The sequence below is a fragment of the Balaenoptera acutorostrata genome, chromosome 12 (assembly GCF_949987535.1).
Source record: "Balaenoptera acutorostrata chromosome 12, mBalAcu1.1, whole genome shotgun sequence".
NCBI classification, from domain to species: domain Eukaryota; kingdom Metazoa; phylum Chordata; class Mammalia; order Artiodactyla; family Balaenopteridae; genus Balaenoptera; species Balaenoptera acutorostrata.
The window spans coordinates 48605890-48630593 of record NC_080075.1 but is presented as its reverse complement, the minus strand read 5'-3'; the positions used below and the strand labels follow the sequence as shown (position 1 = coordinate 48630593).

Here is a 24704-nt window from a genome sequence, read left to right as displayed (position 1 = left end):
CCAACTCTTTGAAAAATGAGGCTGCAGACATACAGGGGATAATGGTAAATGCAACAATGTAATAACACTGTGGCCTCTTGGTAGAAAACCACCTAGTTCTCTCCTGGCCATGCTCCAACTTCCTACTCTACCCTGCCATCTATAGTAATGATCACTAAAGCACTAAAAGGAAACAGAATACAAATGCTTTAAAAAAAATTAGAATCAAACACCAAGAATATGATTACTAAAAAAAGACAAGAAAATAATAGCATTTTGACACAGCAGTGTTTGCACTAAAATTTGAATTAAAAAAATGATTTTGCTTACTGTGAAGTCCAAGCCAATTGTTTCATATTGCCGATGAATCTTTTCTGCAAGATCATCAAATAGCCTCACTATTGATGGCTTTTCCAGGGACATTGCTTTGCTAAGCCCAGAAGAAACAATTGCTGGCCAAGTCTGTACGATACAGTCCCAATCATGAAGGTTTGCCAAGCATACACCACTGTGATTTCCAAGGAGACAATACAAGGCACCCTGCAGGAAAAAATGATCAATATGGGAAATAAGAGGCACTGCTTAGTTGTAGCCAACTCACTTACATGTTGTTTTCAAATTTACTAAACACTGATTATTTAAATGCTTGGTACTGGTTATAAAAGAGGTCCCCACATTCAACACGTTACTTTTAGAAACCTGAATTTGACACTTAATTGCAATCCAGGAATATTTTCTCTAAGTCGTTTAACAGAGGGTTAGCTCAAAGAACGGCTATTAATGAGGTAATATAGAAATGTGAAGATATTGCTTTTATGGACATAGCTTCCATTCTAATTCTCTTCTACTACATTTATAAAGGCTGTGAAATGTGTCACTCTTAGCATTTTAGGGTATAACATAATTTAAAAAATAATTTAAAATTATTAAAATAATTTAAATTATTTAAAAATTTTAAAAATTGTGGTTAATTTAAAAGATAATTTAAAAATTTGTGGTTAAATCTGGTTGCCAAGTATTTCTCTAAGTATATAAAAACTAGGTTACTTAATTATACTGTGCACTTTTTACTCATAGCAGCTCAATTAATCAGAATGATTCTGATGACAGTAGGTACCTCTTTCTAAGGTACCCCATTTTAATGAAAAGAGCTATTAGTACCAAAACATTTTATTTCCTGAACATTCACCCGAACAATTCCAATCTGGCTTCCTAACCACCCTGGGCTCTAATCCTCTTTACAGTTCTTATAAGGTCACTGTAACTTCAATTTTACTGACCTAATAGACAGTTTCCAATTTTAAGCTTACTTGTCTGATTTTGTCCATTTAAACTGCCTTCCACAAGGTCGACAACATATCACCCAGTGAGTTAGATCCTCTACAACATTCTTGAATTACACATCTGCCTTGGGGGTCAGCAATTCCATTACTGCGAAATTCTTTCAACTTTTCTCTACGTTTGAAAAATTTCATAGTAAAACAAAACAAAAAACCCTATACCTTGAACTGCTGTTGCGTGACATCTTGCCTATCAGGCCGTAAGAACTCCAAAACCAGGGGAATGATATCTCTGCAACAGAAGTTATATGCTCCCAAGGCAGCAAAAAATGTTTGCTGGGCCTTATTTCTGACCTAAAGAAAGAGTTATTAACAGACGACTTTTATTAAAGGGTAGACAAACTACAAAAAAATTTCTAAATGAATCATTAAAACAAAGCAGTGGTAATTTAAATGTTGTCGTAATAACAGAAAAATATACCAAAGCACATAACTTAACAAAAATGAGTAAATGATAATCTTTTTATCAGAAGGAAAGCAAATTACCACCAACCACATCCATGGTTTAAGTTACACTGGTTCAGGGACTTCCCTGGTGGCACAGTGGTTAAGAAATCCTCCTGCCAATGCAGGGGACACGGGTTCGATCCCTGGTCCGGGAAGATGCCACATGCCGCGGAGCAACTAAGCCCATGCGCCACAACTACTGAGCCCGCGTGCCACAACTACTGAAGCCTGCACATCTAGAGCCCATGCTCTGCAACAAGAGCCACTGCAACGAGAAGCCTGCGCATCCCAACAACGAGAAGCCTGCGCATCCCAACAAAGAGTAGCCCCCACTCGCTGCAACTAGAGAAAGCTCGCGAGCAACAACAAAGACCCAACACAGCCAAAAATAAAAAAAATAATAAAATTAAAAAAAAAAAGTTACACTGGTTCAAATAACCTTTTGATAAAGGAGAGACTGAATGGAGCTGATATGCATTTGTTCAGTAACATAATCAGCAGACTATTAAACTTTTTATTCTGAGTTACTCTTAATGAGAAGAGTCAGATTTTCTCTTGTGTCTACACAAGGAAAATCAAAGACTTTCCAAAACACAGAACAACTTAACCTTTTCAACGCAAGCCTTAAGTATAGGCCACATATTTTTTTTTTTTTAAAAGAAATTCACGTTCTTTTATTTATTTATTTATGACTGTGTTGAGTCTTCGTTTCTGTGCGAGGGCTTTCTCCAGTTGTGGCGAGTGGGGACCACTCTTCATCGCGGTGTGCGGGCCTCTCACTGTCGCGGCCTCTCTTGTTGCGGAGCACAGGCTCCAGACGCGCAGGCTCAGTAATTGTGGCTCACGGGCCCAGTTGCTCCGTGGCATGTGGGATCTTCCCAGACCGGGGCTCGAACCCGTGTCCCCTGCATTGGCAGGCAGATTCTCAACCACTGCGCCACCAGGGAAGCCCCTAGGCCACATATTTTTAACCCAAACAAAAGATTCAGTATAAATTTATAATCCATGAACTAGTTAAATAGTAATGAATAACTGATTATAGTAAAAGCAATACACTGTACATATTTCAAACTTTTTAAAACAATACTTTAGGCAAAATCTCTGGGTTAGATTGGTTTCCTAATTTACACTATTTTATAAAGACAGAATCATTGGCTGTACATGAATCTCTTTACTTTTCCCAGTTCTCTGTGTTTAGAGATAAATTTTTGGTCTTATGCTACCTGAAAGGAGGGACCCCACAATTCACATGGTATCAGCTTCCAGAACTCAAGCAGAATGCCTAGGAAGAATTATATGGCCTTCACAGACAAGCCTTCATAATGTGATTTAATTTAAGTGGCATCAACATTACACTAGCACTATCTACCAACGTTAGTTATATATTTTTAAAAAAAATTTGAGAAGCAATTACAAACAGCAAAAATAAACATTATTTTAAAAAGAGAAGCAAGATTAGTTTGAATATATTTGTCATTTAAAATGTAAATTTTCTTCGCCAATAAATTATTTAAATTCCCTTGTTAAAATGGGGAAACTTTAGATTGCGTGTTACAAAATGGGTGAGAGGGGGCATGCCCAGACTGTTTGGACTAGCCTTACCTGACTGTATGAACTTGTAGATAAACGAAGAAGATCTCTAATCATATCCTGATGTATCTTTTTGTATTCACAACCCTCAACAGTTAGTGTTCGTAGCTACAAAAAAAAAAAAACAGTGTAAAGCAAATCTCAAAGTTTTTTACTAAAAGTTCATTTAATTATAAAGTAACACCAATAATTAATATTTATCTGAAAAACTGTCATTTAAAAAAGTCACTGTGGGGAGTTCCCTGGTGGCTAGTGGTTAGGATTCCGGGGTTTCACTGCTGTGGCCTGGGTTTAATCCCTGGTTGGGGAACTGAGACCCCGCAAACCGTGCAGCACGGCAGGACAAAAAAAAAGGCATCATGATTTTAAAAAGCTATTTACCTCATGCTGCAACATTACTCTGTCAATCAATAGCGCTCTGATGTGTTGCTTTTTCCCATGGAGCTGAAAAACAGTAGCAAACACTTCAACATTTTCCCTAAATGACTTCAACAATGGTTCCCTTGAATCCCTTAACAAAAAATTAGTTCAAAGAAGGTATAGGATGGGCTGGTGGGTACTGAAGGTATTTCATTTATTCTAAAATCATCAGACTTTTATTCAGTCAAATACTAAAACTACAAAAACAGCCCACTAAGAAAACTGCTTTACTCTATTACATTTATAAACAGCCTTTCTGGGTAGTTGTGTATGTTTACTACAGAATATAACATATTTTATTTTTGTAAAAATTATCTTTTAAGCTCTCCCCCACCCCCAATGTTCTACCCAGTCACTAAAGGCAGATGTCTGGAACGCAGACTGTTCCTCCTTCACACCTGTATCTCATTAGTCATCAAGTCCCCACAATTCCATCTTTTTTTTAAAACACCTTATCTCCACCCCAATGCCAGTGACTGGATTCAGGCTGTGCTTTCCCATCTGAACAATTATAATAGTTTAACTAAAGCCTCCCGGCTTCCAGTCTCAATCGCCTACTGCTTATTGTTCACAGCGGCGGCAGAGCTTTTCAAAATTCACTGAATTGAATAATGATCTTTCCAACATTTACATCAGATCTACTTAAGAACTTTTAATGACTCCCCCGTTGCTGAATGTAAAACTGAAGCATTTTCTTGGGACAAAACTAGAAATGACCTAGTTTACTTCCTGCCACTCTTCCCTACAAACACTGTTTGCTAAAGCATGCCATGTTTGTACATCTCCCTGCCCTGTCACATGACATTCCCTTTGTCTAAAACATGCAGCACCCTGTGCCTAAACAATGAACTCATATAACCTTTTCAGACTCAATTTCAACAAAAGTCTCCTATAGAAGAACACTGCTATGAACATCAAATGGCTGACTTAAGTATTCTTTCTTCCAGGCTCCCAGGGAAGCTTGTATTGACTTCTCTTGGAGAACAAATATAACATAAGATTACATAAAATGTAATGCTTTAAAGTCATGCCTGTGGACAATTCCTATTTTTTACTCCTTCAGTTTCTTACATGGTAAGAAAGCTGCTGCCAAGTTATCAGACTTGAAATTGCCATTGAGAGTCCACAGACTATTATGGAAATCGACAGAAGAGTTTGTCTCAGGGAAGTACATTTTTTCTAGGATCCTTTTGATTATACCATCATATAATATTCGAAAATCTACTATTTTTACTTATAGGGAACCTCCTCTGTATGCCAAACAATTGCTAAATCAGGTGGTTATATCAATATTATACATACACCTTTAAAAAAAATTCAGTTTTAGGTGAAAATACTGACCCGATTTTCCATTGATTTCTTTACTAGGTTAAAGCTTTTCCAACGAGAGTCAAATTCATGCTTGTGAGATCCTTGGAATTGCAAAAGGTCTCCAGTAATCTGCGTCAAAGAATTTCAAATTTTATATTTATGAGTCGTCACGTCAAACCCGGTCATATTAACAATTATGCAACTGTTAAATGACAATTGTACCTTTATGATAAGAAACAAGGACTTGGTATCATCTTCTGAATTATTAAGTATGTGGTCTATAATAGGAGGAAAGGAATTTTGGTTAAAATATTTTAAATTACTATAGGACTCCTGATATACTAGTTAAGGAAGAAAAGAAAAAAACAAAAAACAAACGAACCAAAAAAAAACCACTGCCTGATATTCTCACCATTTAAAATTTTAAAATGGTTAAGTAAAAGCACACATGCTATAAAATAAAATTTCTAAATATTTATTAATAAACATAAATTAAATACATTTATGTACTTACTAAGAAGTTTCCTTATGACCCTAGCAATTGTTTCTCGGTGGTTCTCTCTGGATAGATCTATTTTTTAAAAAATGAGAGAAAGCATTTTACACACTGAATGCTGACCAGAGCTTTGAAGTTTATATCAACAGTTATGTCAAGAAGAGATAACGTATCCAGGAAAAAAACAAATGGGTCTGTATATGGGAAAAGAATCTAAAAAAGAGTGGAGATATATTTATATGTATAACAGATTCACTTTGCTGTACACCTGAAACTAACACAACATTGTAAATCAACTATACCCCCAATAAAAATTAAAACAAAACAAACAAACAAAACAAACAAACAAACAAACAAAAACAAAGAAAAACCAAATGGGTCTGTCTTTATCATAGTTGGTTAGTAGCTTGGCATGATATAGAATAACTTTTAAAACCTTCACATTTATAAGAACCTGCTTACAAAACTTTATTAGGCAGGCAAGGAGGAGGGAGATAAAACTATCTTTGCCAATATTTCAAAGGCTCTATCCTCTAATTAGAGGCCATAAATGCATAGGATTCTCTAATTAGTTGTGGTGACCCAAATCAAACAAACAAACAAACTACACCTAATTAATTAATGTATGCAATGAACTCCAATGTTAATCCAGCAATAAGGAAGTGTGCTAAATTTAATGTTAGATTCAGAACATTACATTAACACAAAATATTTTACATAAGTATTTATATAAAATTTAACTCACTATGATAGAAAGATACTATAAAGATAGTTAGAATATGTAAGGGTTTACATCAAGTATAATACAACAGTTCTGTAACAATTCTAACCATAAATGAGCATTACAATATATGAAAGTCTGCCTTTGCACATAGAAAGCATCTATCTTTTACTGGCTATTCTTTATATAATAATTACCCACTTTCTCCAGAAAAAGCAAAGATAATATTAAGTAATTAATATTCATTTTATATATAAAAAAGAGACTAGAAAAACTGTAACAACAAAATTATCCCATTTTAACCCCTGTACAGTAACTAATGAAAACAGTCCATACAGATTTACTCAGATTAGGATTCACATACCATATTCAAGTCCAGTATACAACTTTGTCTCTTCCAAGGACACCATAGTTGGTACCCTGTATAAAAACAAGAATGCTTGTATTTATTAATAATACCAATAAGGAGGTTTAAAGGGAAAAGTGTCATTGCTAGAATGTTTAAATGATGATCTTTAACAAACACAGATCTCTCATCTTCAGTACTTCAATTCTTTACTCTAGCTTTCTGAAGATTAATGCTCTATCTGTTTCAGTAAGGACAGTATTATTCATCTTTAAAAAAATGTTAACTAAATGTAACGACTTTGGGGGGGGGGGGGGAATTCACTGCCCAAATGAACGTAACACTGGTATTCAATACTCAAGTGTAAAAGCTTAAATCTGATGTTAAACATTTATACAAGAAAAAGTCTGCTTTACAATGTTATAATAAAGGTTAAAACTAGACACCAAAAAATCACCATCAAATTTTACTGTAGAATATACAGCAGACACACTTCTTTAGATAATCTTTACCCTTCCTCTTAAAACCAGCTAAACTGATCTCTCCTGACATCTGCAGTAAAATGCCACTACTTTTGAAGATGTTCAGATGTAAAAATACTACATTAAAAGTCATTTTTTAGGTATGTATGGACAGATTCTATTGGGGAATATGAACCTTTATATCTGAAATCTAAATTTTCTTTAATGAAAAATAAATAGACTTTATTTCAAAATATGAGATTCAATTCAATAACTTTTTATAAACAAAGCGATAATACTTTCTAAGAAAAGGAAGACAGGCACAAATGCCAAGGAAACATGGGGTAAGCGTATCCTATACAAGGCTAATTAGTAATAAATAGACATTTTATAATTATTGCTCATAATCCATGGCCTACACAACACTTGTAATGAAGAAAACACTATTTTGAAATCAACATACCCCTCCCCTGTACTGTATTTTTTTAAGTTGAATTAATTAAGTTATCTCTACCCTAATGTTTGGTTGTTATGAATTCTGGGATTTATCTAAATGGGTAATAAATAACATTAAGATGACTAAAATGCCAATTATTTAACTATGTTCCTCGCCATAACGTGGATGGCAACAGTACTGTCCCAAGTTTCAAAACCAAGCCTACAGAATATAAACAAAGAATGGTAATATTTCATAATATAAAATGCTAATTTGCTTTTCAGAGAATTTCAAGAATTTCAAATTCAAATTCTTCTTAAAATCTGGTTTTCATTCCATAAAGTTTCAACTTTTGGCAACAGCTTGCAAACTTGAACATTCTGTAAAATTATGTATGATTGAAAAATATATATGTATCCAGAGTCTAGTCATTAAAAAATGAAATCAGATTCTTTCACAATGAATTTCAAGGGAAGTCCAACATCTTTACTGAAATTAGATTTGACCAAGAAAGAGAAAAGGCTGTGCTCACATAGTAACAAGCATTAGGCGTAAGACTGTTACCCACCCCCCTCCGCCTTCCCTGGTAAAGCATGGGGAAGTACTTGGCCATAAGCTATCCCATGAGAGTACACGTCTCTTCACTGCTGCTATAAACATAAGTTGTTTCCTAAAGTAGGAATACAACTGTACCCCACCCAGTCCATACCTAGTACCACACAATACTGAACCAAGCATGCATTTTAATTATTGTCACAAAATTACTCTTAACAAATGACATTTTAAAAAGCAATCACTATAGTAAGCTATCCTGAAAATTTTTTTTACTATATCAAACAAACCAACAAGCAAACAAAAGGCTATCAGTTGGGAATTTGAAATGTTTTTCTTATATGCCTTTCTGACTCTAATAACACCAATTACACTATAACTACATTTAATAACAAGTCTCATCTAAGTGCCGTGATGCTAATTCTAAAAATCCATGTGTCACTCTGAATTGTTTCCCTATCAGAAGAGTTGATGAAGTACTTATCACTTATTACAATTATTTAGAAACATATCAACCTGTGTGGGATTTTAAAATATTAAGTAATAGATTTAAATTAAAATGGCTTAGGCTTTTACTTTTAAAACCTGAACTAAAACACATCTTACACATCTCAAGAGTATAGAAGGCATCTGTTTAGACATATAGTTCAGCTTTACTTTATTTGTTCTTATCCATCTCAAGTTTCTTTTATGCTTATTTATCTAAGATTCAGCTTTAATTGATCTCTTCTTATCTAACAAATTAATTAAACTCTGATTGTACTGACACCTTTTACACCAAATGCTTCTCAGCGAGTATAAATACATATTTATACTAAATATTTCTTCTGATCTTTAGAAGAATAATTTTCTAAAAGAAATGTCTATCCATTACCCAAGTAAGACTTTATGATTGTATCTCTTTGTGGTCACATTTTAAGTCTATGTGTACTGGGCTGTACTCTCTGATACTTAAATCTGCTCTTGTAACTTTTAGTTATGTACATAATCTTAGCTGAGTAGACTTAAAGTGCTATCAACAATTATAAATCTGCATTCTGATTAAACACTATAGTAGCAATATATACAATTTAAATCAAATACCATCATTCCCCCACCCCGAGTGAAATTCATTCTACTCATCACTGGTTCATTTTACAAACAGTAATATAAAAATAAAAGTATGACAAATAATTTCAATGCAACATATTACAAATAATACCATCTATACAATAATAATCAAGTTAAATCAGGTTCATAGCAACTACATAGGACCACCAAGCCACCTAATTTATAACAAAATGTGTTTAATATCTGTACCACTTTAAAAATAAAAAAAAAAAACTTGTAAGTTTTCTACATCTATGCTATTTGTACCACTAGATGGCAATCTTCTTCAGATTTGATTAGAGTAGAACGATGAAAATAATCACTGGTGGGAAAGAAAGGATGGTGAAAAAGGAAGAAATGACCAGTAACATAAAAACAAAATATACAATACAAATCAAATATGCAAATGAAGGCTAGGTGGACTGTCACGGAACAACTGCAAACAATAATTCTCCCTTTCTGTAAGTGGAAGAACAACCTACCCTGCTCCAAATCCCTCCCCTCCCAAATGAAAACAAACATAAAAGGTATAAAAACCAAGCCACTAACAGAATTTTTTTCCCTCAAGGTAACAAGTGTTTCACAACAGACAACTGGCCTATTTCTGTGTTCTGTTATCCAGTTCAATCCTGGGCATAAACAATAGCTATAAACAAAAATGAAAGGCTGTCTCTGACTCTACCATGTGAACAAAAGGTTGCCAAGTAAAGAGAATCTTACATACCGCTAGGTTTAAAATTAACTCGGAGCATAAGAACTATTTCCATGTCTGACACACAAGTTTTTTTAAAAATCAATGAAAACAGTCAGAAGATGAAATAAGGAGAAAACAGGGTTACTCACCGTGGAGTAGTAACTGTTTCCTTTTCTGTGTGCAGCTCCCCCAGCAGAGCTGGGTAGTTTCCTGGAGGTGCCAAGAGAGGTTAGCTAGCCCTGCCCCTCATCGCATAACAACACATCCTTTCACATATTCATGAAATGGTCTCAACTCTTAGACCTTAAGTATGAATTTTTTTTTTTTTTTGAGTGAAAAGTTAGTAAAAGCTGAGCTCCTAAGAATGATTTAACTAAGAATGACTTAACAGATCTATCGGAGGAAAGGGGGCACAAAGTAAAGAAGAAATATTTGAGATGAAAAATGATGACTCCTCTACCTTGAGTAACCCTGTTTTTATAGATGTTAGTTTTTTGCATCCTGTGATAGCTGGTTAGACCTAAAAGATTCTAAAGAAATGGACTGCAAAAGGAGAAATTAATGACAATTTGAGGATTAAAGGCAAGTGTCCAAAATTCCTACATGACCCTGGAAAGACATAATCCAACTTCCACATCTATAAAGGTAGAACTATGAGTATAAATTATAGCACAAATGTTTCTATGAAATCATTAACTAAAGGTTCCAAGAGCAAAATAGAGAGGTTCCATTTTAAGATTAATTCAGTCACCTTGGTATCTGACAAAACTGTTAAATTTCAAACCGAACTAAACTAAAAAAATTTACCCAATTAAGGGTAAATTAAACCCTCAAAGGACCTTATTTCATCCATCCTTTGAAACAGTAAAATTTATAATATGTACAAGATACTTAGTAACCTTACATTGCTAAAGGCCAAAAAGTACAGTGTAGGTACCATTAGGTATATAATTTACTTTATACTTAGGACAATCAACTCATCTCATCTAAGCTTTTTATTTTTTGTCAGTCTCTAATCACGTAGCATAGAAAATTGTTTTTCACATGTGGTAGCCATTTCCCTGAACAATGGGATCCCGCATACTCTATTAGCAATTAAGATTTCCTTACAGGAAAATTCAGAACTGAAATAAGTTTCTGGTTTTTTACTGCTGCAATTTGCCAGAAGACTAATACTACTAATACGTGCACAAGGCAAACTTAATAATAAGTGATTCGACAGAAAATAATTAAAGCAGCTAGAATATTTTCCCTAATTGAGATGTATATAAGAAAAATGTACGTTTAAATTTAAAAAAAGAATTGAGCTGCTAGGTGCTTCCAAAAACTGGTCTGGTATTTCAGAAAACGTATAATGTCCCACAATACCACAGCCAAACACCACCGGATATCTTAGGCATTACACTAGAGCATTGGTCACCATTATGCGTTTCCTTTCCTCCTCAACTTGGCACATTTTACGCTATCTCCTTTGGAATAACTCATGTCCAAAATAAAAAAGAGTCTTTTCATCTTCTAGTTTCAAACTGACCTGCTACTGTAATCTCCAAGAATTATGCTACAGATCTTCCTTCTTCAAACTAGGCAGTATGATTCACTATCACACAACAATGGCACCATCAATTCAAATTATTTGATTGGTTCTTTCAAATCAATTTACACTTAGAAGATTTTAATAATTATTGACCTATATTAGAATAAGCATTTTAGAAATTTAAAAGGCTAGCTTTATTTTATTTTACTTTAGTGAAAACTAACTTACTATCTGCAAAAAAAAAAGTTGTAATGTTATATAAAGTCAATGTAAAAAGTCACACATTGCCAAAATAAATTAAAATTTCAGGTGAAGGTTGATACCAGTTAGAAATCGGTTTTTTAAAAAAAGGATTCTGTTAAGAACTAATTAAAAGCCCAGGGAAGATTTTACAAACTCTCTCTTCTGACAGTTCAAAGGCAAAGGGATGCTCATTCATCTCTAACTGTACTTTGTATAATCATTACACTGAGTAGGTGTACGTAACTATAAAGAATCCTAAAAATGTGTACTGTTCAGTGATTAAAATCATTGAAGTTTTCCTCGTTGTATATTTTATTTCATTATGTACTATTAAATATACAAGAAAATATATTTTATAATTAAAATATATAAACACATTTATATTAAACATAATTTTGTATTATCTCATTAGGTTTTATTATGTCAAATTTTCATTAAGTGAAAATTCTAAACACAACACTTTTAAATCTAAATCATCTTTCCTTTTCAATTTTTCTGAAAAAAAAGCCATAAAGGGATATTCGTGTCAATTTTATAGCTTATAATGTACAGTAAAATGGGCTAACAATCTGCTTAATTATCTTTTGTGGCATTAATAAGGTTTTAATAATATGGTATTGTTTTCCTTATTGAAAATGCATTTCATTATATACAAATCTAACTGGCTTTATAATAACCAAATATATATGGAACATTTGTCCTAATGCACATTTATTTCAAAGGATAAAGACTTTGCTTCAATTCACTATGATAGTGCACATTGGCCCCATGCTGAAATGAACTGCAACGGAAACCTCTAAGCCTCCTAAGTGTATCGTAATCATCACTCAATACTAAAATAATCTAATTATATACACAGAAGATAAATGCTTTTGCTCTTAGATAAATTATTGGATTAAAGGACCACACTTCAACACGTTCAAGCAGAACTAAGTTTACTGATATAACCAATTTGTTATGTATGAAATAGCTTTTTGGCATGCTGTAAAAGTTAAGTTCTTACTAATTACATACTGTTAAAGATCATTAGGAAAATCAAAACCATTTCTGTAAGTCTCTCATTTTAAAATATTGTTTAATATCTCTCTTGACAAAAATGAATTTTGGTAAAATTGCTCTTATATCAAACTATAAAACTGATGAAAAACAAAAGTTCTTTAAAAGAATTCAGTAAATTCCTAGGCAAACTTAAAACAGATTTCCTTACCTGAAATGACCCTACTTCTCCCTCTTAAATCTAATGAGTAATCTAAAAAGTTCAATGCCTAGAAACAGTTTTTAGATAAGTGAAATAAGTGGGAATTATGAAAATGTATGACCCCCAAACAACTGATTATGCAGAATACGGAAAGACAAGCAAGCCACATTTTAAAACCATTCCTTGAAACTTTTTAAGATTTTTGTTGCAAAATCAACAAATAATTCTCCCCTTCTGCTTTTCTGAGGGGGCAAGGGTTCCTTACTCATTTTTGTGTGATTTTCATTAACTTACTCAGCAATGAGATGTTGGTGTTCAGAGAAAATGATCTAACATGGTATACTGAAACTAGCATCTCTGTACTTGATAAGTGAGCTAAAGTTATGTACAGCTGATTTCATTTAAACTCAATTTTTTTCAACTTCAATGGTAACACTGACAATAGACTAAATCAAGACATTCATTCGAAATAATAATACTCTGAAAAGCACTTAAATTTGTAAAAGCAACTTGGTGGATCTCAAAAGTTCAAAATCATAATGAATAACATAGAACAAATTTTTATTAAAAAACACCCCAGGTTTTTTGCTAGAAAATCCTTACCATTGATTGCACACCAAAAAAAAAAGGTGTTTTCCTTTCTTTTTTTAAAGAATTTATCTTAATTAACTCAGTAAACTAACAGATGAACTTAATATCTCTAAGTTGATATTTTAAAACTGATTAGCATTGAAAGTTATTCTATCCTGGTACCATATGAAAAATCTGAATAAAGCCCTAAAATTTATAGATCTAAACTGTGCCTCAGGTGTTTTTGGCCTAACAATGACAAAAAGGTTAAAGTGATACAGAAACAACACCAATAACAGAACCAGTGACTCATTATGTGACTAAGTCTTAAAACATATGCCAAATGGCAAAAGAGCAAAATATGTAAAGTAGTTATTTTTACTTACAAGTTAGTAACTGGCTCTCCTTTCAATGGAGGTAGGAGGTTTCCTGAGCCAATTAAACAGTTGTGTACTATAGTCAGACTCTGTAGAACATCATCTCTAGAAAAAATAAAAAGCATTTTCATATTTGAGAAGACTCCAAATCCCTATTTAAGAAAAAGCCTTGTAGAGTTTAAGGTGAAGTAAAAAACTTTATCAAGTGGGAATATACAAAATTAAGGCATAGAAATGATGAATGTTTTCAGTTTACCCTCTTAATAGTACAAGGTAATTAAACAGATATTTACTGATAATATTAGACCTGCTTGCATTTAAACAGGCTCTAAATAATCACAAGTAACAACTGATTGCCCTTTGTGAAGCAATTCTGAATTTAATTCCCTATTTACCCAAAGATCACAACCACTAACAAAAAGGGAAAACAGTATTACAGAAGATTTTCCACTATAGTCTGTCTTTTAAAATGCACTAGCTAGGGACTTCCCTGGCGGTCCCATGGTTAGGATGCAGCGCTTTCATTGCCAAGGGCCCAGGTTCAACCCCTGGTTGGGGAACTAAGATCCCACAAGCCATGCTGTGTGGCCAAAAAAAACCAAAAAAAAAAACCAAAAAAAAAAGACTAGCTAAACATTTACTCCAAAAAGCAGTTCAGAGTACCACATAGCCAACATAAGTCAATCATACTTCTTCCTCCTCCAAGCCCATTCCTACTGGATTTGCTTATCAGAATTTCCTGTTATTTGACACATAGTAATTTTCTTACTATGATTTTAGGAACTTTCAAAGATTCAAACTATAAAAGTCTAGTGGTCTCAAATGATTGTTTCGTGCTAAAGCTCTTTGGGTGAGAAAAAATATCTTAGAGATATTTCTCTAAGTAATATTAATATCAATAGTACGAATTACTAAAAAGAAACAAGCCGATAAAATCTAAGGCGAATCTAGAAAAACAGGCATTTCCTTACAAAGGGGGCATATTTACACACACTTCCCAAAAGACGCACAAGTGACACTGCTAAATAGAAGGCACTAAAAACAAACTAGAAAAAAACTCTGAGTTTTTCTATTTAAGATGTTTAAATATTATGACAAAATTTCTGTTATTAAACTATAAAATGGTTTTATATTATATTAATGTGATTAGAAAACCATTTAAATGTATTAAATGGTTTTCTGATCACATTTATGGCAGACATTCAAAACACACATTGAAAATGAATACATCAGGGACCTCCCTGGTGGTGCAGTGGTTAAGAATCCACCTGCCAATGCAGGGGACACAGGTTCAAGCCCTGGTCCAGGAAGATCCCACATGCCAGGGAGCAACTAAGCCCATGCGCCACAACTACTGAGCCTGCACTCTAGAGCCCGCGAGCCACTACGGAAGCCCATGTGCCTAGAGCCCGTGCTCCGCAACAAGAGAGGCCACCGCAGTGAGAAGCCCGCACGCTGCAACGAAGACTAGCCCCCGCTCACCGCAACTAGAGAAAGCCCACGTGCAGCAACGAAGACCCAACACAGCCAAAAATAAATAAATTAATTTTTTTAAAAAAGAAAATGAATACATCAGATATGCCATTGAGAGAGGGAGAGGCACAAAAAGAATTTTTTAGTCTACAACCATATAACACTAACTGATTATAAAAGAAAACTAACCTAGACATTTCAAGTTCTCCATCCCCACAACGCTGGAGTTTGATAAGCTCAGGCTGAAGAAAAGAGTCCAGCAGATAGAAGGCAAAAGCCACTTCTTCAGAAGAAGGAACATGCCACTGGATCCCCAAATTCCACAAGTCCCCTGGTTTACCCCAGTCCTAGAAAATAGCATTTAATTAGCAAGTTGAGAAGTTGGAAAAAAAACCCCAACATACAAACATACTTTAAAAGGCTTAAAAGAAACTGTATAGGTAATCCAAACCTAAGGCAGCAAATGCACACAAAAAGGTATGAAGACATCATAGGAGTCTTTCATTATCACTCCTGAAAAAGGTCTCCCTGAAGAGCCACTCAAATATGAGTTTACTATAAGAGTAACAGTAAGTTTATGTAAGGCTATTGCATTCCACCCCCAAATTATATGGAACTATGGAGGTTAAATATGGCATTAAAAAGTCATTTCACATACAACCAGAAAAGAAGAAAACTAGAGCTAGATGAGAGCTACATCACACTTTCCAAGTTTAAAACATTCCAATAATAGTTTTAGTAATCTACGTTAAAAATAAAGAAGTGACACCTTAATACACAACAAGGAAAAAAACCCGCACTTTGAATCCCTTAGAAAAATAACCCAATATATCCTGGAACCCTAAATTATTGAAAATGCTTGCCTTGATAGGAAAGTATTCAGAAGGAGGCTTGTCAAAGCCGCCTGGCACACTGCAGTATTCTGTAGGGTAGATAAGTGTAGTAGAACGAAGAAGGTGATGCAAAAGGTTACAAGACAGAGTGTAACCCTGCTTACAGGTTAAATGTAGGGTTCTTTGGAGAATCTTTACAAGGTGCTCCCTATAAAGAAGCAACTTCTTCCCATCCACTCGAGTAATCTAAAAAGAAAACAGTTAAAGATATTTTGGTTAAAAGATCAAGAGTCAACAATTAAAGTTAACTATGTTTGGCCATTAAAGTAGTCTAAAACAGTAACAGTGTTTCTTAAAATGACTTTCATTCATTTTAGGATTATCATTTTAATTACATTCTAACAATGAATTCTTTCTTAAGAGCACAGTCTTTCTCAAAACACATTTTCTGAGTTTAGGCTCTGAAGTGCCATAACATCCTTTTCAAGAGGCCACCTCCTTAAAGAGACAGAACTTACTTAAATGGATCTCTCTGTTCTTTGGTTTCTGAACTAACCCCTATAGGAAACTGAAGTTTGACTGCTGGCCAAATTTAGCACGGGGTGGGGTGGGGGGGAAGATGCCAAATCTGATACACTTTTCAGTCAGTTACCCACGGTAGAATTAATCAGTAAAAAGTCAGGTAGAGCGTTGACCACAAAGTAGTCAACAGTTACCATACTCCTTTTATAATAAGAAAATGAGATGATCTGACTTTTTGTAGTCCCATAAAGACATTTTTCAAACTTATGACTTTACATGTTTTAAAGTTAATTTTTCAAAACAGGATAAATCCTCAGAGCAAGTCAACATTTTCAAAGAAATATTTTCTTATTCCAAAGATTTACAATACCTCAGACAAAAGTTGAAGATTCCATAGTAGCTCCTTATCTAGCTCTTCTTCATTTAATACATCGTCATCTAAAAATAGCAAAATAGTATCAGAGGAAAAAAAAACAAATATCCAATTAAATGCATCATTTAAAAGTATTTATATTTAATATTTCTAATAGCTGAGAAAAGTCTCTTTTATGGAGTTTTCTTTCTTTCTTCATTAAGCTGGACTTGCTCCAGAGGAGGTGAAAACTCAATTTTCAAGAAAATAAACACACCAACCAGGACGCCTGCCCCTACACATCTCACAAAATAACAGATATTATGGCAACAGCTGAATGCTTCTTGTATGTATGAAAACATTAATGTAATAGAGTAAAATTTCTAAGCTACCTGTCAACCTGGATGATACCTTGTTTTGAGCAATTTTACCCCAAACTGTAAAATTAAAATACTGCATAGCTTAGAGAATCTGTTTCCATCAACAGAGTTGTAGACACCAAGAAAAAAATTTTCTGAAGTTACAAATACAGAATAATAACCTTAAGACTTACTCATTGTAAGTTGAGTTATAACACTGCAGCAGTGGGGAACAAATAGCTTCAAAGATTCCTCCGGGCAGCACTGAAAACATATTTGTATAAATAAGTTTTTTTGAAAGGCACAAATATTGAATAGTCACAAAGTATACACTAGCTCTATTTTCAGTGGCAAATAAGGGCTATAAGCAGCTACTGAAAGAAACGTGTATTTTAAGAATGACAAGCATGTCTAAAATAATTAACCACATAAAACTCGTGGCTATTGATTCATTAATTCATCAGTCCAGAAAACCCCAACTCACCTTCACTGCAGCACGGCACATGTCTGCCACCATGCGGCCTGCAACTCTTGTTTCAAATATATGTGAAATAGAAAAATTAAAAACCTTCTGAAGGGCCACCTATTAAAAGATAATGTAACAAATGAAAATGTCTAACCAGCACCTTTAAGAAAATTAAACATCTTTTGAAACACCAAAGAAAATGATACTCAGACTATACTAAAAATAACCAAGTAGGAAAAATTTAACCATCTGAATACATAAAGATTTGCTTAATAATGCTACATTCAGGTCTATGAATAACCTTTGCACAAAACCCTAATGTGAACAAAACATTTGCGGCACAAGATTTTATTTGCTGCAGAAATGCTAAGCACAAAACCAGAGCTGCTGGAAGCAAATGCTATTTAATTATCTTGTTGGCCAATCCAATATAACAGAGGGAATTTGGGGTAATACCTAATATTTACAGTTTGTCATTCTGACAACTACGAACTATATTTTTCTCTCCTCTAAAAGACGTGAAGCATTCTATTTAATTTTACAATCAAGTCACAGAATTTTAATTTAATTGCTGAATTAAAGAATTAGCTCTAAACATGGATTGACAATGCTGCAAATTATAAACAACTCCTTTCAAAAGATTTTGGTTAAATAAGAGATTATTTATGTTAATTTCTTTATACTAACATAATCTTAGTAAATATTTCACGCAGGTGTAAGGCAGTTTAGCTTTTAACCAGGATAAACATTGAACAATGATAATCTCAGAGAAGGTAGAAACAGAAATGGAAAGAGAGTAGTGGAATAGAAAACATGAAATAAAGACCATATTGTATATAATAGGTATCGACTAATACTGAATAAGTGAATGTTCACAGAATGCCTTATGAGGACAAACTATTTCTCATTCATCATAGTTTGCCAGATTTTTATATTTGGGATTTAATTTCTATTATGTGATGGCATAAACAATTTTCAAAACTTTTCTCCCAAGTAGTATTTTACTGTAAATTTTAAACAGTCAATTCTTGTTTTTTGTAGTAGTTATGCTCTATAAAATCACTGTGGGCACTGAATTAGCAAATACTGAACCGTAGCTCTTAGGGGAAATACAGGATTAAGTTCCTATAAACCTCTGGTTACATTTTCATCAACTGATGGATACATGGATATATAATTTTGTTTATGTGTGGTTCTGTCTGAAGACACTTTAATATACATTGTTGATTCATTAACCTTGAACTCATAGCCAAAAGCACTGTAACTCATTTCTGAATGAAGCTTACCTAAAACATGTTAATATTTTCTACGTTAGGCCCATCACAACTATCTTTTGCTTAGAACACTAGACAGTGAGTGCATCAGCATTACTCTTGGGGGCCATCTTAAAAAGCAAAATCACCAAGAAGCACAAAAATGTGAAAGACCGGGCATTAAATAGATGAAAAAAGGACACTCGTTTACAGTATGAGAGCTAAAACAAGATGGCAGAGTGTCACCTTATTTGATTTCAGCTGCAAACACGCACAACTCAAAATTTTTGCCACTTTTAAAAGTTTGCACAAAAGCACTGCGAGTACCAATTTTGGGGTTACAAATAAATTTTAGCAAGTACACTATGTTGAATTTGCAAATACAGAATCTGCAAATAATGAGGTTCAACTTTGTATCTTTTCCAAATTTTATTTTATTATTATTATTTTTTTTGGCCTCGCCATGCCATGAGGCACGCAGTATCTTAGTTCCCCACCAGGGATTGAACTTGTGCCTCCTGCAGTGGAAGTGCGGAGTCCTAACTACTGGACCGCCAGAGAATTCCCCATCTTTTTCAAATTTTAGTATGGAAAGAAAGGATAAGCTGGCATGATATGCAGACAAAGTAACTTGAAGTTCAATTTTTAAAACATCAAATAAAACTACAAGTTGGAATTTAATTCTTTGCAGCAATGCACTCTTACCATAAATATTTCTTTGGAACATTGTGTGAGGATTGTACTAAACGTAGAAGACAGACCTAATTCGACCAAACTCTCCAAGTGAGTCATTTTCTCAGTTTCTGTCTCTTCTCTTGTTTGCTCCAATGTGCTACTTTCTATAAGTCCGAAGCATCTAAATATCCCAAAGAAAGTAAAATTTTAGCAACTAAAAACTGGCTTAACATTTTTTGTTGTTGATTAGATAAATCTATTGTCATGACTATGCAAGTGATAGCTACTTAATTTGTACATGGATCACAAACCAACTGTCCTTTTGTAACTTGAGAAGAAGCACCAGCCTTGCACAGTACTGGGTTGGCCAAAAAGTGCCTTCGGTTTTTAAGTAAAGATAAAAGACACATATTTCATTTTCATCAAGAACTTTACTGAGCACATATTCACACTTTTGTTCCACTACCTGCTGCCATTTTTCAGGCAACTTCATAATTCCGTCCTCCCAAAACTTTTTATCTTTTTGAGCAAAGAACTGTTCCAGATGCCTTTTACAGCCTTCCAGGGAACTGAAATTTTTTTCCACGAAGAGAATTTTGTAAAGACCGAAATAAATGGAAATCCGAAGGTGCTATGTCTGGTGAATACAGCAGATGAATCAGGACTTCCCAGCCAGGGACTTCCCTGGTGGTCCAGTGGCTAAGACTCTGCGCTCCCAATGCAGGGAGCCCAGGTTCGATCCCTGGTCAGGGGACTAGATCCCACATGCCACAACTAAGAGTTCGCATGCAGCAACTAAGAGTTCACATGCCGCAACTAAAGATCCTGCATGCCACAACTAAGACCCAGTGCAGCCAAATAAATAAATAAATAAATATTTTTTAAAAAAGAACTTCCCAGCCAAGCAGTAACAGTTTTTTTGTTTGTTGGCTTATTTTTTTATTTTTGGCTGCATTGGGTCTTCGTTGCTGTGTGCAGGCTTTCTCTAGTTGTGGCGAGCGGGGGCTACTCTTCCTTGCGGTGCGCAGGCTTCTCATTGCGGTGGCTTCTCTTGTTGCGGAGCACGGGATCCAGGTGCACGGGCTTCAGTAGTTGTGACCTGCGGGCTCTAGAGCTCAGGCTCAGCAGTTGTGGCGCACAGGCTTAGCTGCTCTGTGGCACGTGGGATCCTCCCTGGACCAGGGCTCAAACCCGTGTCCCCTGCATTGGCAGGCGGATTCTTAAACACTGCGCCACCAGGGAAGTCCCTTTAACAGTTTTTGCCTGGTCATCAAAGAAACATGAAGTCTTGTGTTATCCTGATGGAAGATTATGCATTTTCTTTTGACTAATTCTGGACACTTTTTGTCGAGTGCTGCTTTCAGTTGGTCTAACTGGGAGCAGTACTTGTTGGAATTAATCGTTTGGTTTTCCGGAAGGAGCTCATAATAGAGGACTTCCTTCCAATCCCACCATATACACAACATCACCTTCTCTGGATGAAGACCAGCCTTTGGTGTGGTTGGTGGTGGTTCATTTCGCTTGCCCCACGATCTCTTCCATTCCACATTGTTGTACAGTATCCACTTTTCATCGTCCATCACAATTTGTTTTAAAAGTGGAACGTTTTCATTACATTTAAGTAGAGAATCGCATGTGAAAATATGGTCAAGAAGGTTTTTTTCACTTAACTTATGTGGACATCAAAGTGATGAACACAACCGAGCTGGTGCAAATGATTTTCAACACTTGATTTGGATATTTTGAGTATGTCGGCTATCTCCCGTGTGGTATAACGTTGACTGTTCTCAATTAATGTCTCGATTTGACTGCTATCAACTTCAACTGGTCTACCCAACCGTGGAGCATTGTCCAGTGAGAAATCTCCAGCATGAAATCTCGCAAACCACTTTTTTTCAAAAATTTTTTTAAATTGGAGTATAATTGCTTTACAATGTTGTGTTAGTTTCTGCTGTACAATGAAGTGAATCAGCTATATGTATACATATATCCCCATATCCCCTCCCTCTTGGACCCCCCCCCCAACCCCGCATCCCACCCATCTAGGTTGTCACAGAGCACCAAGCTGAGCTCAGCATGTTCCCACTAGCTATCTATTTTACTCGTGGTAATGTATATACGTCAATCCTAATCTCCCAATTCGTCCCACCCTCCCCTTCCTGCCCTGTGTCCACCTGTTCGTTCTCTACATCTGCATCTCTATTCCTGCCCTGCAAATAAGCTCATCTGTACCATTTTTCTAGATTCCACATATATGCATTAATATACAATATTTGTTTTTCTCTTTCTGGCTTACTTCACTCTAGACTCTAGGTCCATCCACGTCTCTACAAATGACCCAATTTCGTTCCTTTTTATGGCTGAGTGATATTCCATTGTATATATGTGCCACATCTTCTTTATCCATTCATCTGTCATTGGACATTTAGGTTGTTTCCATGTTGTTTCCATTTGCTATTGCAAATAGTGCTGCAATGAACACTGGGAAACATGTGTCCCTTTGAATTATAGTTTTCTCACGGTACATGCCCAGTAGTGGGATTGCTGGGTCATAAGGTAGTTCTATTTTTAGTTTTTTAAGGAACCTCCATACTGTTCTCCACAGTGGCTGTAACAATTTACATTCCCACCAACAGTGCAAGAGGGTTCCATTTTCTCCACACCCTCTCCAGCATTTATTGTTTGATGATGGCCATTCTGACCGGTGTGAGGTGATCCCTCACTGTAGTTTTGATTTGCATTTCTCTAATAATTAGAGATGTTGAGCATCCTTTCATGTGCCCCTTGGCTATCTGTATGTCCTCCTTGGAGAGGTGTCTATTTAGGTCTTCCACCCATTTTCTGATTGGGTTGTAATTGTTTTTTTGATATTGAGCTCCATGAGCTGTTTGTATATTTTGGAGATTAATCCTTTGTCTGTTGCTTCGTTTGCAAAGATTTTCTCCCATTCTGAGGGCTGTCTTTTTGTCTTTGCAAACTACTTTTGACATGTTCGATCAGTCACAGCACCTTCTCCATACACTGCACAAATCTTATTGCATTTCAGTTGTGTTTTTACCTTTCTTGAAATAATAAAGCATAATATGCCAAAAATGTTGCTTTCTTCTTCCACCTTCAATATTAAAATGGCTACACAAAAATTCACCAATTTTTGATAAGTCTTTTTCTAAATGCACCCCAATATGACAGTTGTCACATACAATCTAACAAAATTGTTTCTAATGAAGTGAAAAGACAACTAAGTACTACTAGAGCCATCTTACGGAAAAAAACAAACAAACCTTTTGGCCAACCCAATAATTAAATACAGGTTGCAATGCAGAACGAGGCTAAAGTTGCTGGGACAGCACATCACTATTTTTGAATGTCAGATAAAGGGGATATCTGGGGTACTTGCTCACCTGTCCATAAACTGTAAGACGAAATCCTCAAATTCAGCTGTGGCAGAACAAAGTTCTCGCTCCACCTGTAACATGTCAACGTGGAGAAAATTTTAGAATAGTCCTTGATTTTTTTCTCTGAACAAAACTCAATTATAGTCTACAAAATGTCTCTAACACTGCATTATTACATTGAGCGCTGTGAGAAACAGCACCATAGTCCCGTATCAATTTAGAATAACTCATCTACTTTCCAGGAACCAAAATAAGAAGTAATTAACATATTTTGTAAGGGCCAAAAACAGAAGTCAGGCAGCCATTTTTTTAAAAATCAATAACAGTTTTCAAACTGCTGGTGTATGTGTAAAGGATTATCTCTCATTACTTAAACATCTAAACGCCAAAAGTCAGGTAGTAACATACTTGTAATAAAGAATATTGTTCTAAAAAAAAACCAGACAGTAATGAAGAAAATTTCTCTTCATTAGATGCCAATCCCCTTAACAGATTTATTCCTAACATAAGATGGAAAAAGAAAATGCCACCACCTTTGCTTAACAAAACATTAAAAAGTGACAAAACACTGAAATACACCTTTACATGTCACTTGTTTACTAAAATAGCCTATTTTTGACCACCCCCTTTGGTGGGTGCTCTGCAGATTATTTTATCAATGATGACCTCCATTTATATCGTTCTAGTCACAAAACAGTAATTTTAACTTATGAGCACCTCTGCAAAGTTGCTTTTAAACTATCAAATATTACTATGCATATACAGTAAGAATCAGAGCTCAGCTAACCAATCCTTTTACAACCAGAAAGCATCCTTACTTCTGTGAGGTCATTTCTTTCTTGTAGTACAGATGAACAATCTACTAAAGGCACCAGAGTGGAAAATGTTGCTATAAATTGGAATGTGATCTATGGGAAGATACAAAAGATCTAATATTAATTACATAACTCTAGTTCCAAAATACATGTATACCATAAGCTACAATAAAGTACCAAATAAATTATTCTGAGGGAAATCCAACAACAATTTTTCTGAAAGTTTATTAGGTTTAAGCACAAAGTTCTGCAATCTTTTGTCCCTGAGAAGTTACTGTGCCTCCCACCAAAAATATAACATTAGCTAAGAGTAAATAGAAAATGCTCATGCAGAAGCTAGAGACCAGGCAAGAGGGAAGGTGAACAATATTCTAAGTCAGAAGGTGTGTGTATAAGGGGAATCTGGCATTTCACACCCAGTAATTTTTATCATGTTCCTTGTGACAAGTGCAGACAAACGGAAGCGCAAGTGATCAAATGCTATCATTTTTAATGTATCTGCTTAAGGAAGATAGGAGATACATAATGAGCTTTAAAACACCATATGATCATAAATGCACACAGGTTATGGGAAATTACTTACTAAGGAAGACCTTACATAGATCAACTAACTGTCCACAGATCTAAACTTGGGCATCTACAGATATAACTCTGCTACCATTAACAAATTTTACACTTTACTATGTTCTAAAGAATATTTGAAGAAAAAGTAATAGGATATCCATTTACACAATTATAACTTAGATACAAAACAGAA

The 24704-nt window shown here is 34.9% G+C and overlaps 1 protein-coding gene across 2 annotated transcripts in view; it reads right to left on the bottom strand.

Annotated features, from left to right (window-relative positions):
* Positions 1–24704, bottom strand: part of PSME4 (proteasome activator subunit 4) — a 109408-nt gene that overhangs the window by 24479 nt on the left and 60225 nt on the right. For both annotated transcript variants that reach the window (XR_009009880.1, XM_007190021.2), the window contains exons 12-28: positions 23951–24040; positions 23139–23203; positions 19768–19918; positions 17828–17926; positions 17538–17607; positions 17003–17070; positions 16141–16356; positions 15467–15624; positions 13814–13909; positions 6669–6724; positions 5602–5658; positions 5310–5365; positions 5118–5216; positions 3738–3800; positions 3369–3464; positions 1482–1613; positions 310–519 (exon numbers count right to left, since the gene is read on the bottom strand). Coding sequence is in view for 1 of the 2 variants with exons in the window: in XM_007190021.2 (XP_007190083.2) it covers positions 310–519; positions 1482–1613; positions 3369–3464; positions 3738–3800; positions 5118–5216; positions 5310–5365; positions 5602–5658; positions 6669–6724; positions 13814–13909; positions 15467–15624; positions 16141–16356; positions 17003–17070; positions 17538–17607; positions 17828–17926; positions 19768–19918; positions 23139–23203; positions 23951–24040 (1782 nt within the window). In the remaining variant the exon portion in view is untranslated. The remainder of the gene's footprint in view (positions 1–309; positions 520–1481; positions 1614–3368; positions 3465–3737; positions 3801–5117; positions 5217–5309; positions 5366–5601; positions 5659–6668; positions 6725–13813; positions 13910–15466; positions 15625–16140; positions 16357–17002; positions 17071–17537; positions 17608–17827; positions 17927–19767; positions 19919–23138; positions 23204–23950; positions 24041–24704) is intronic.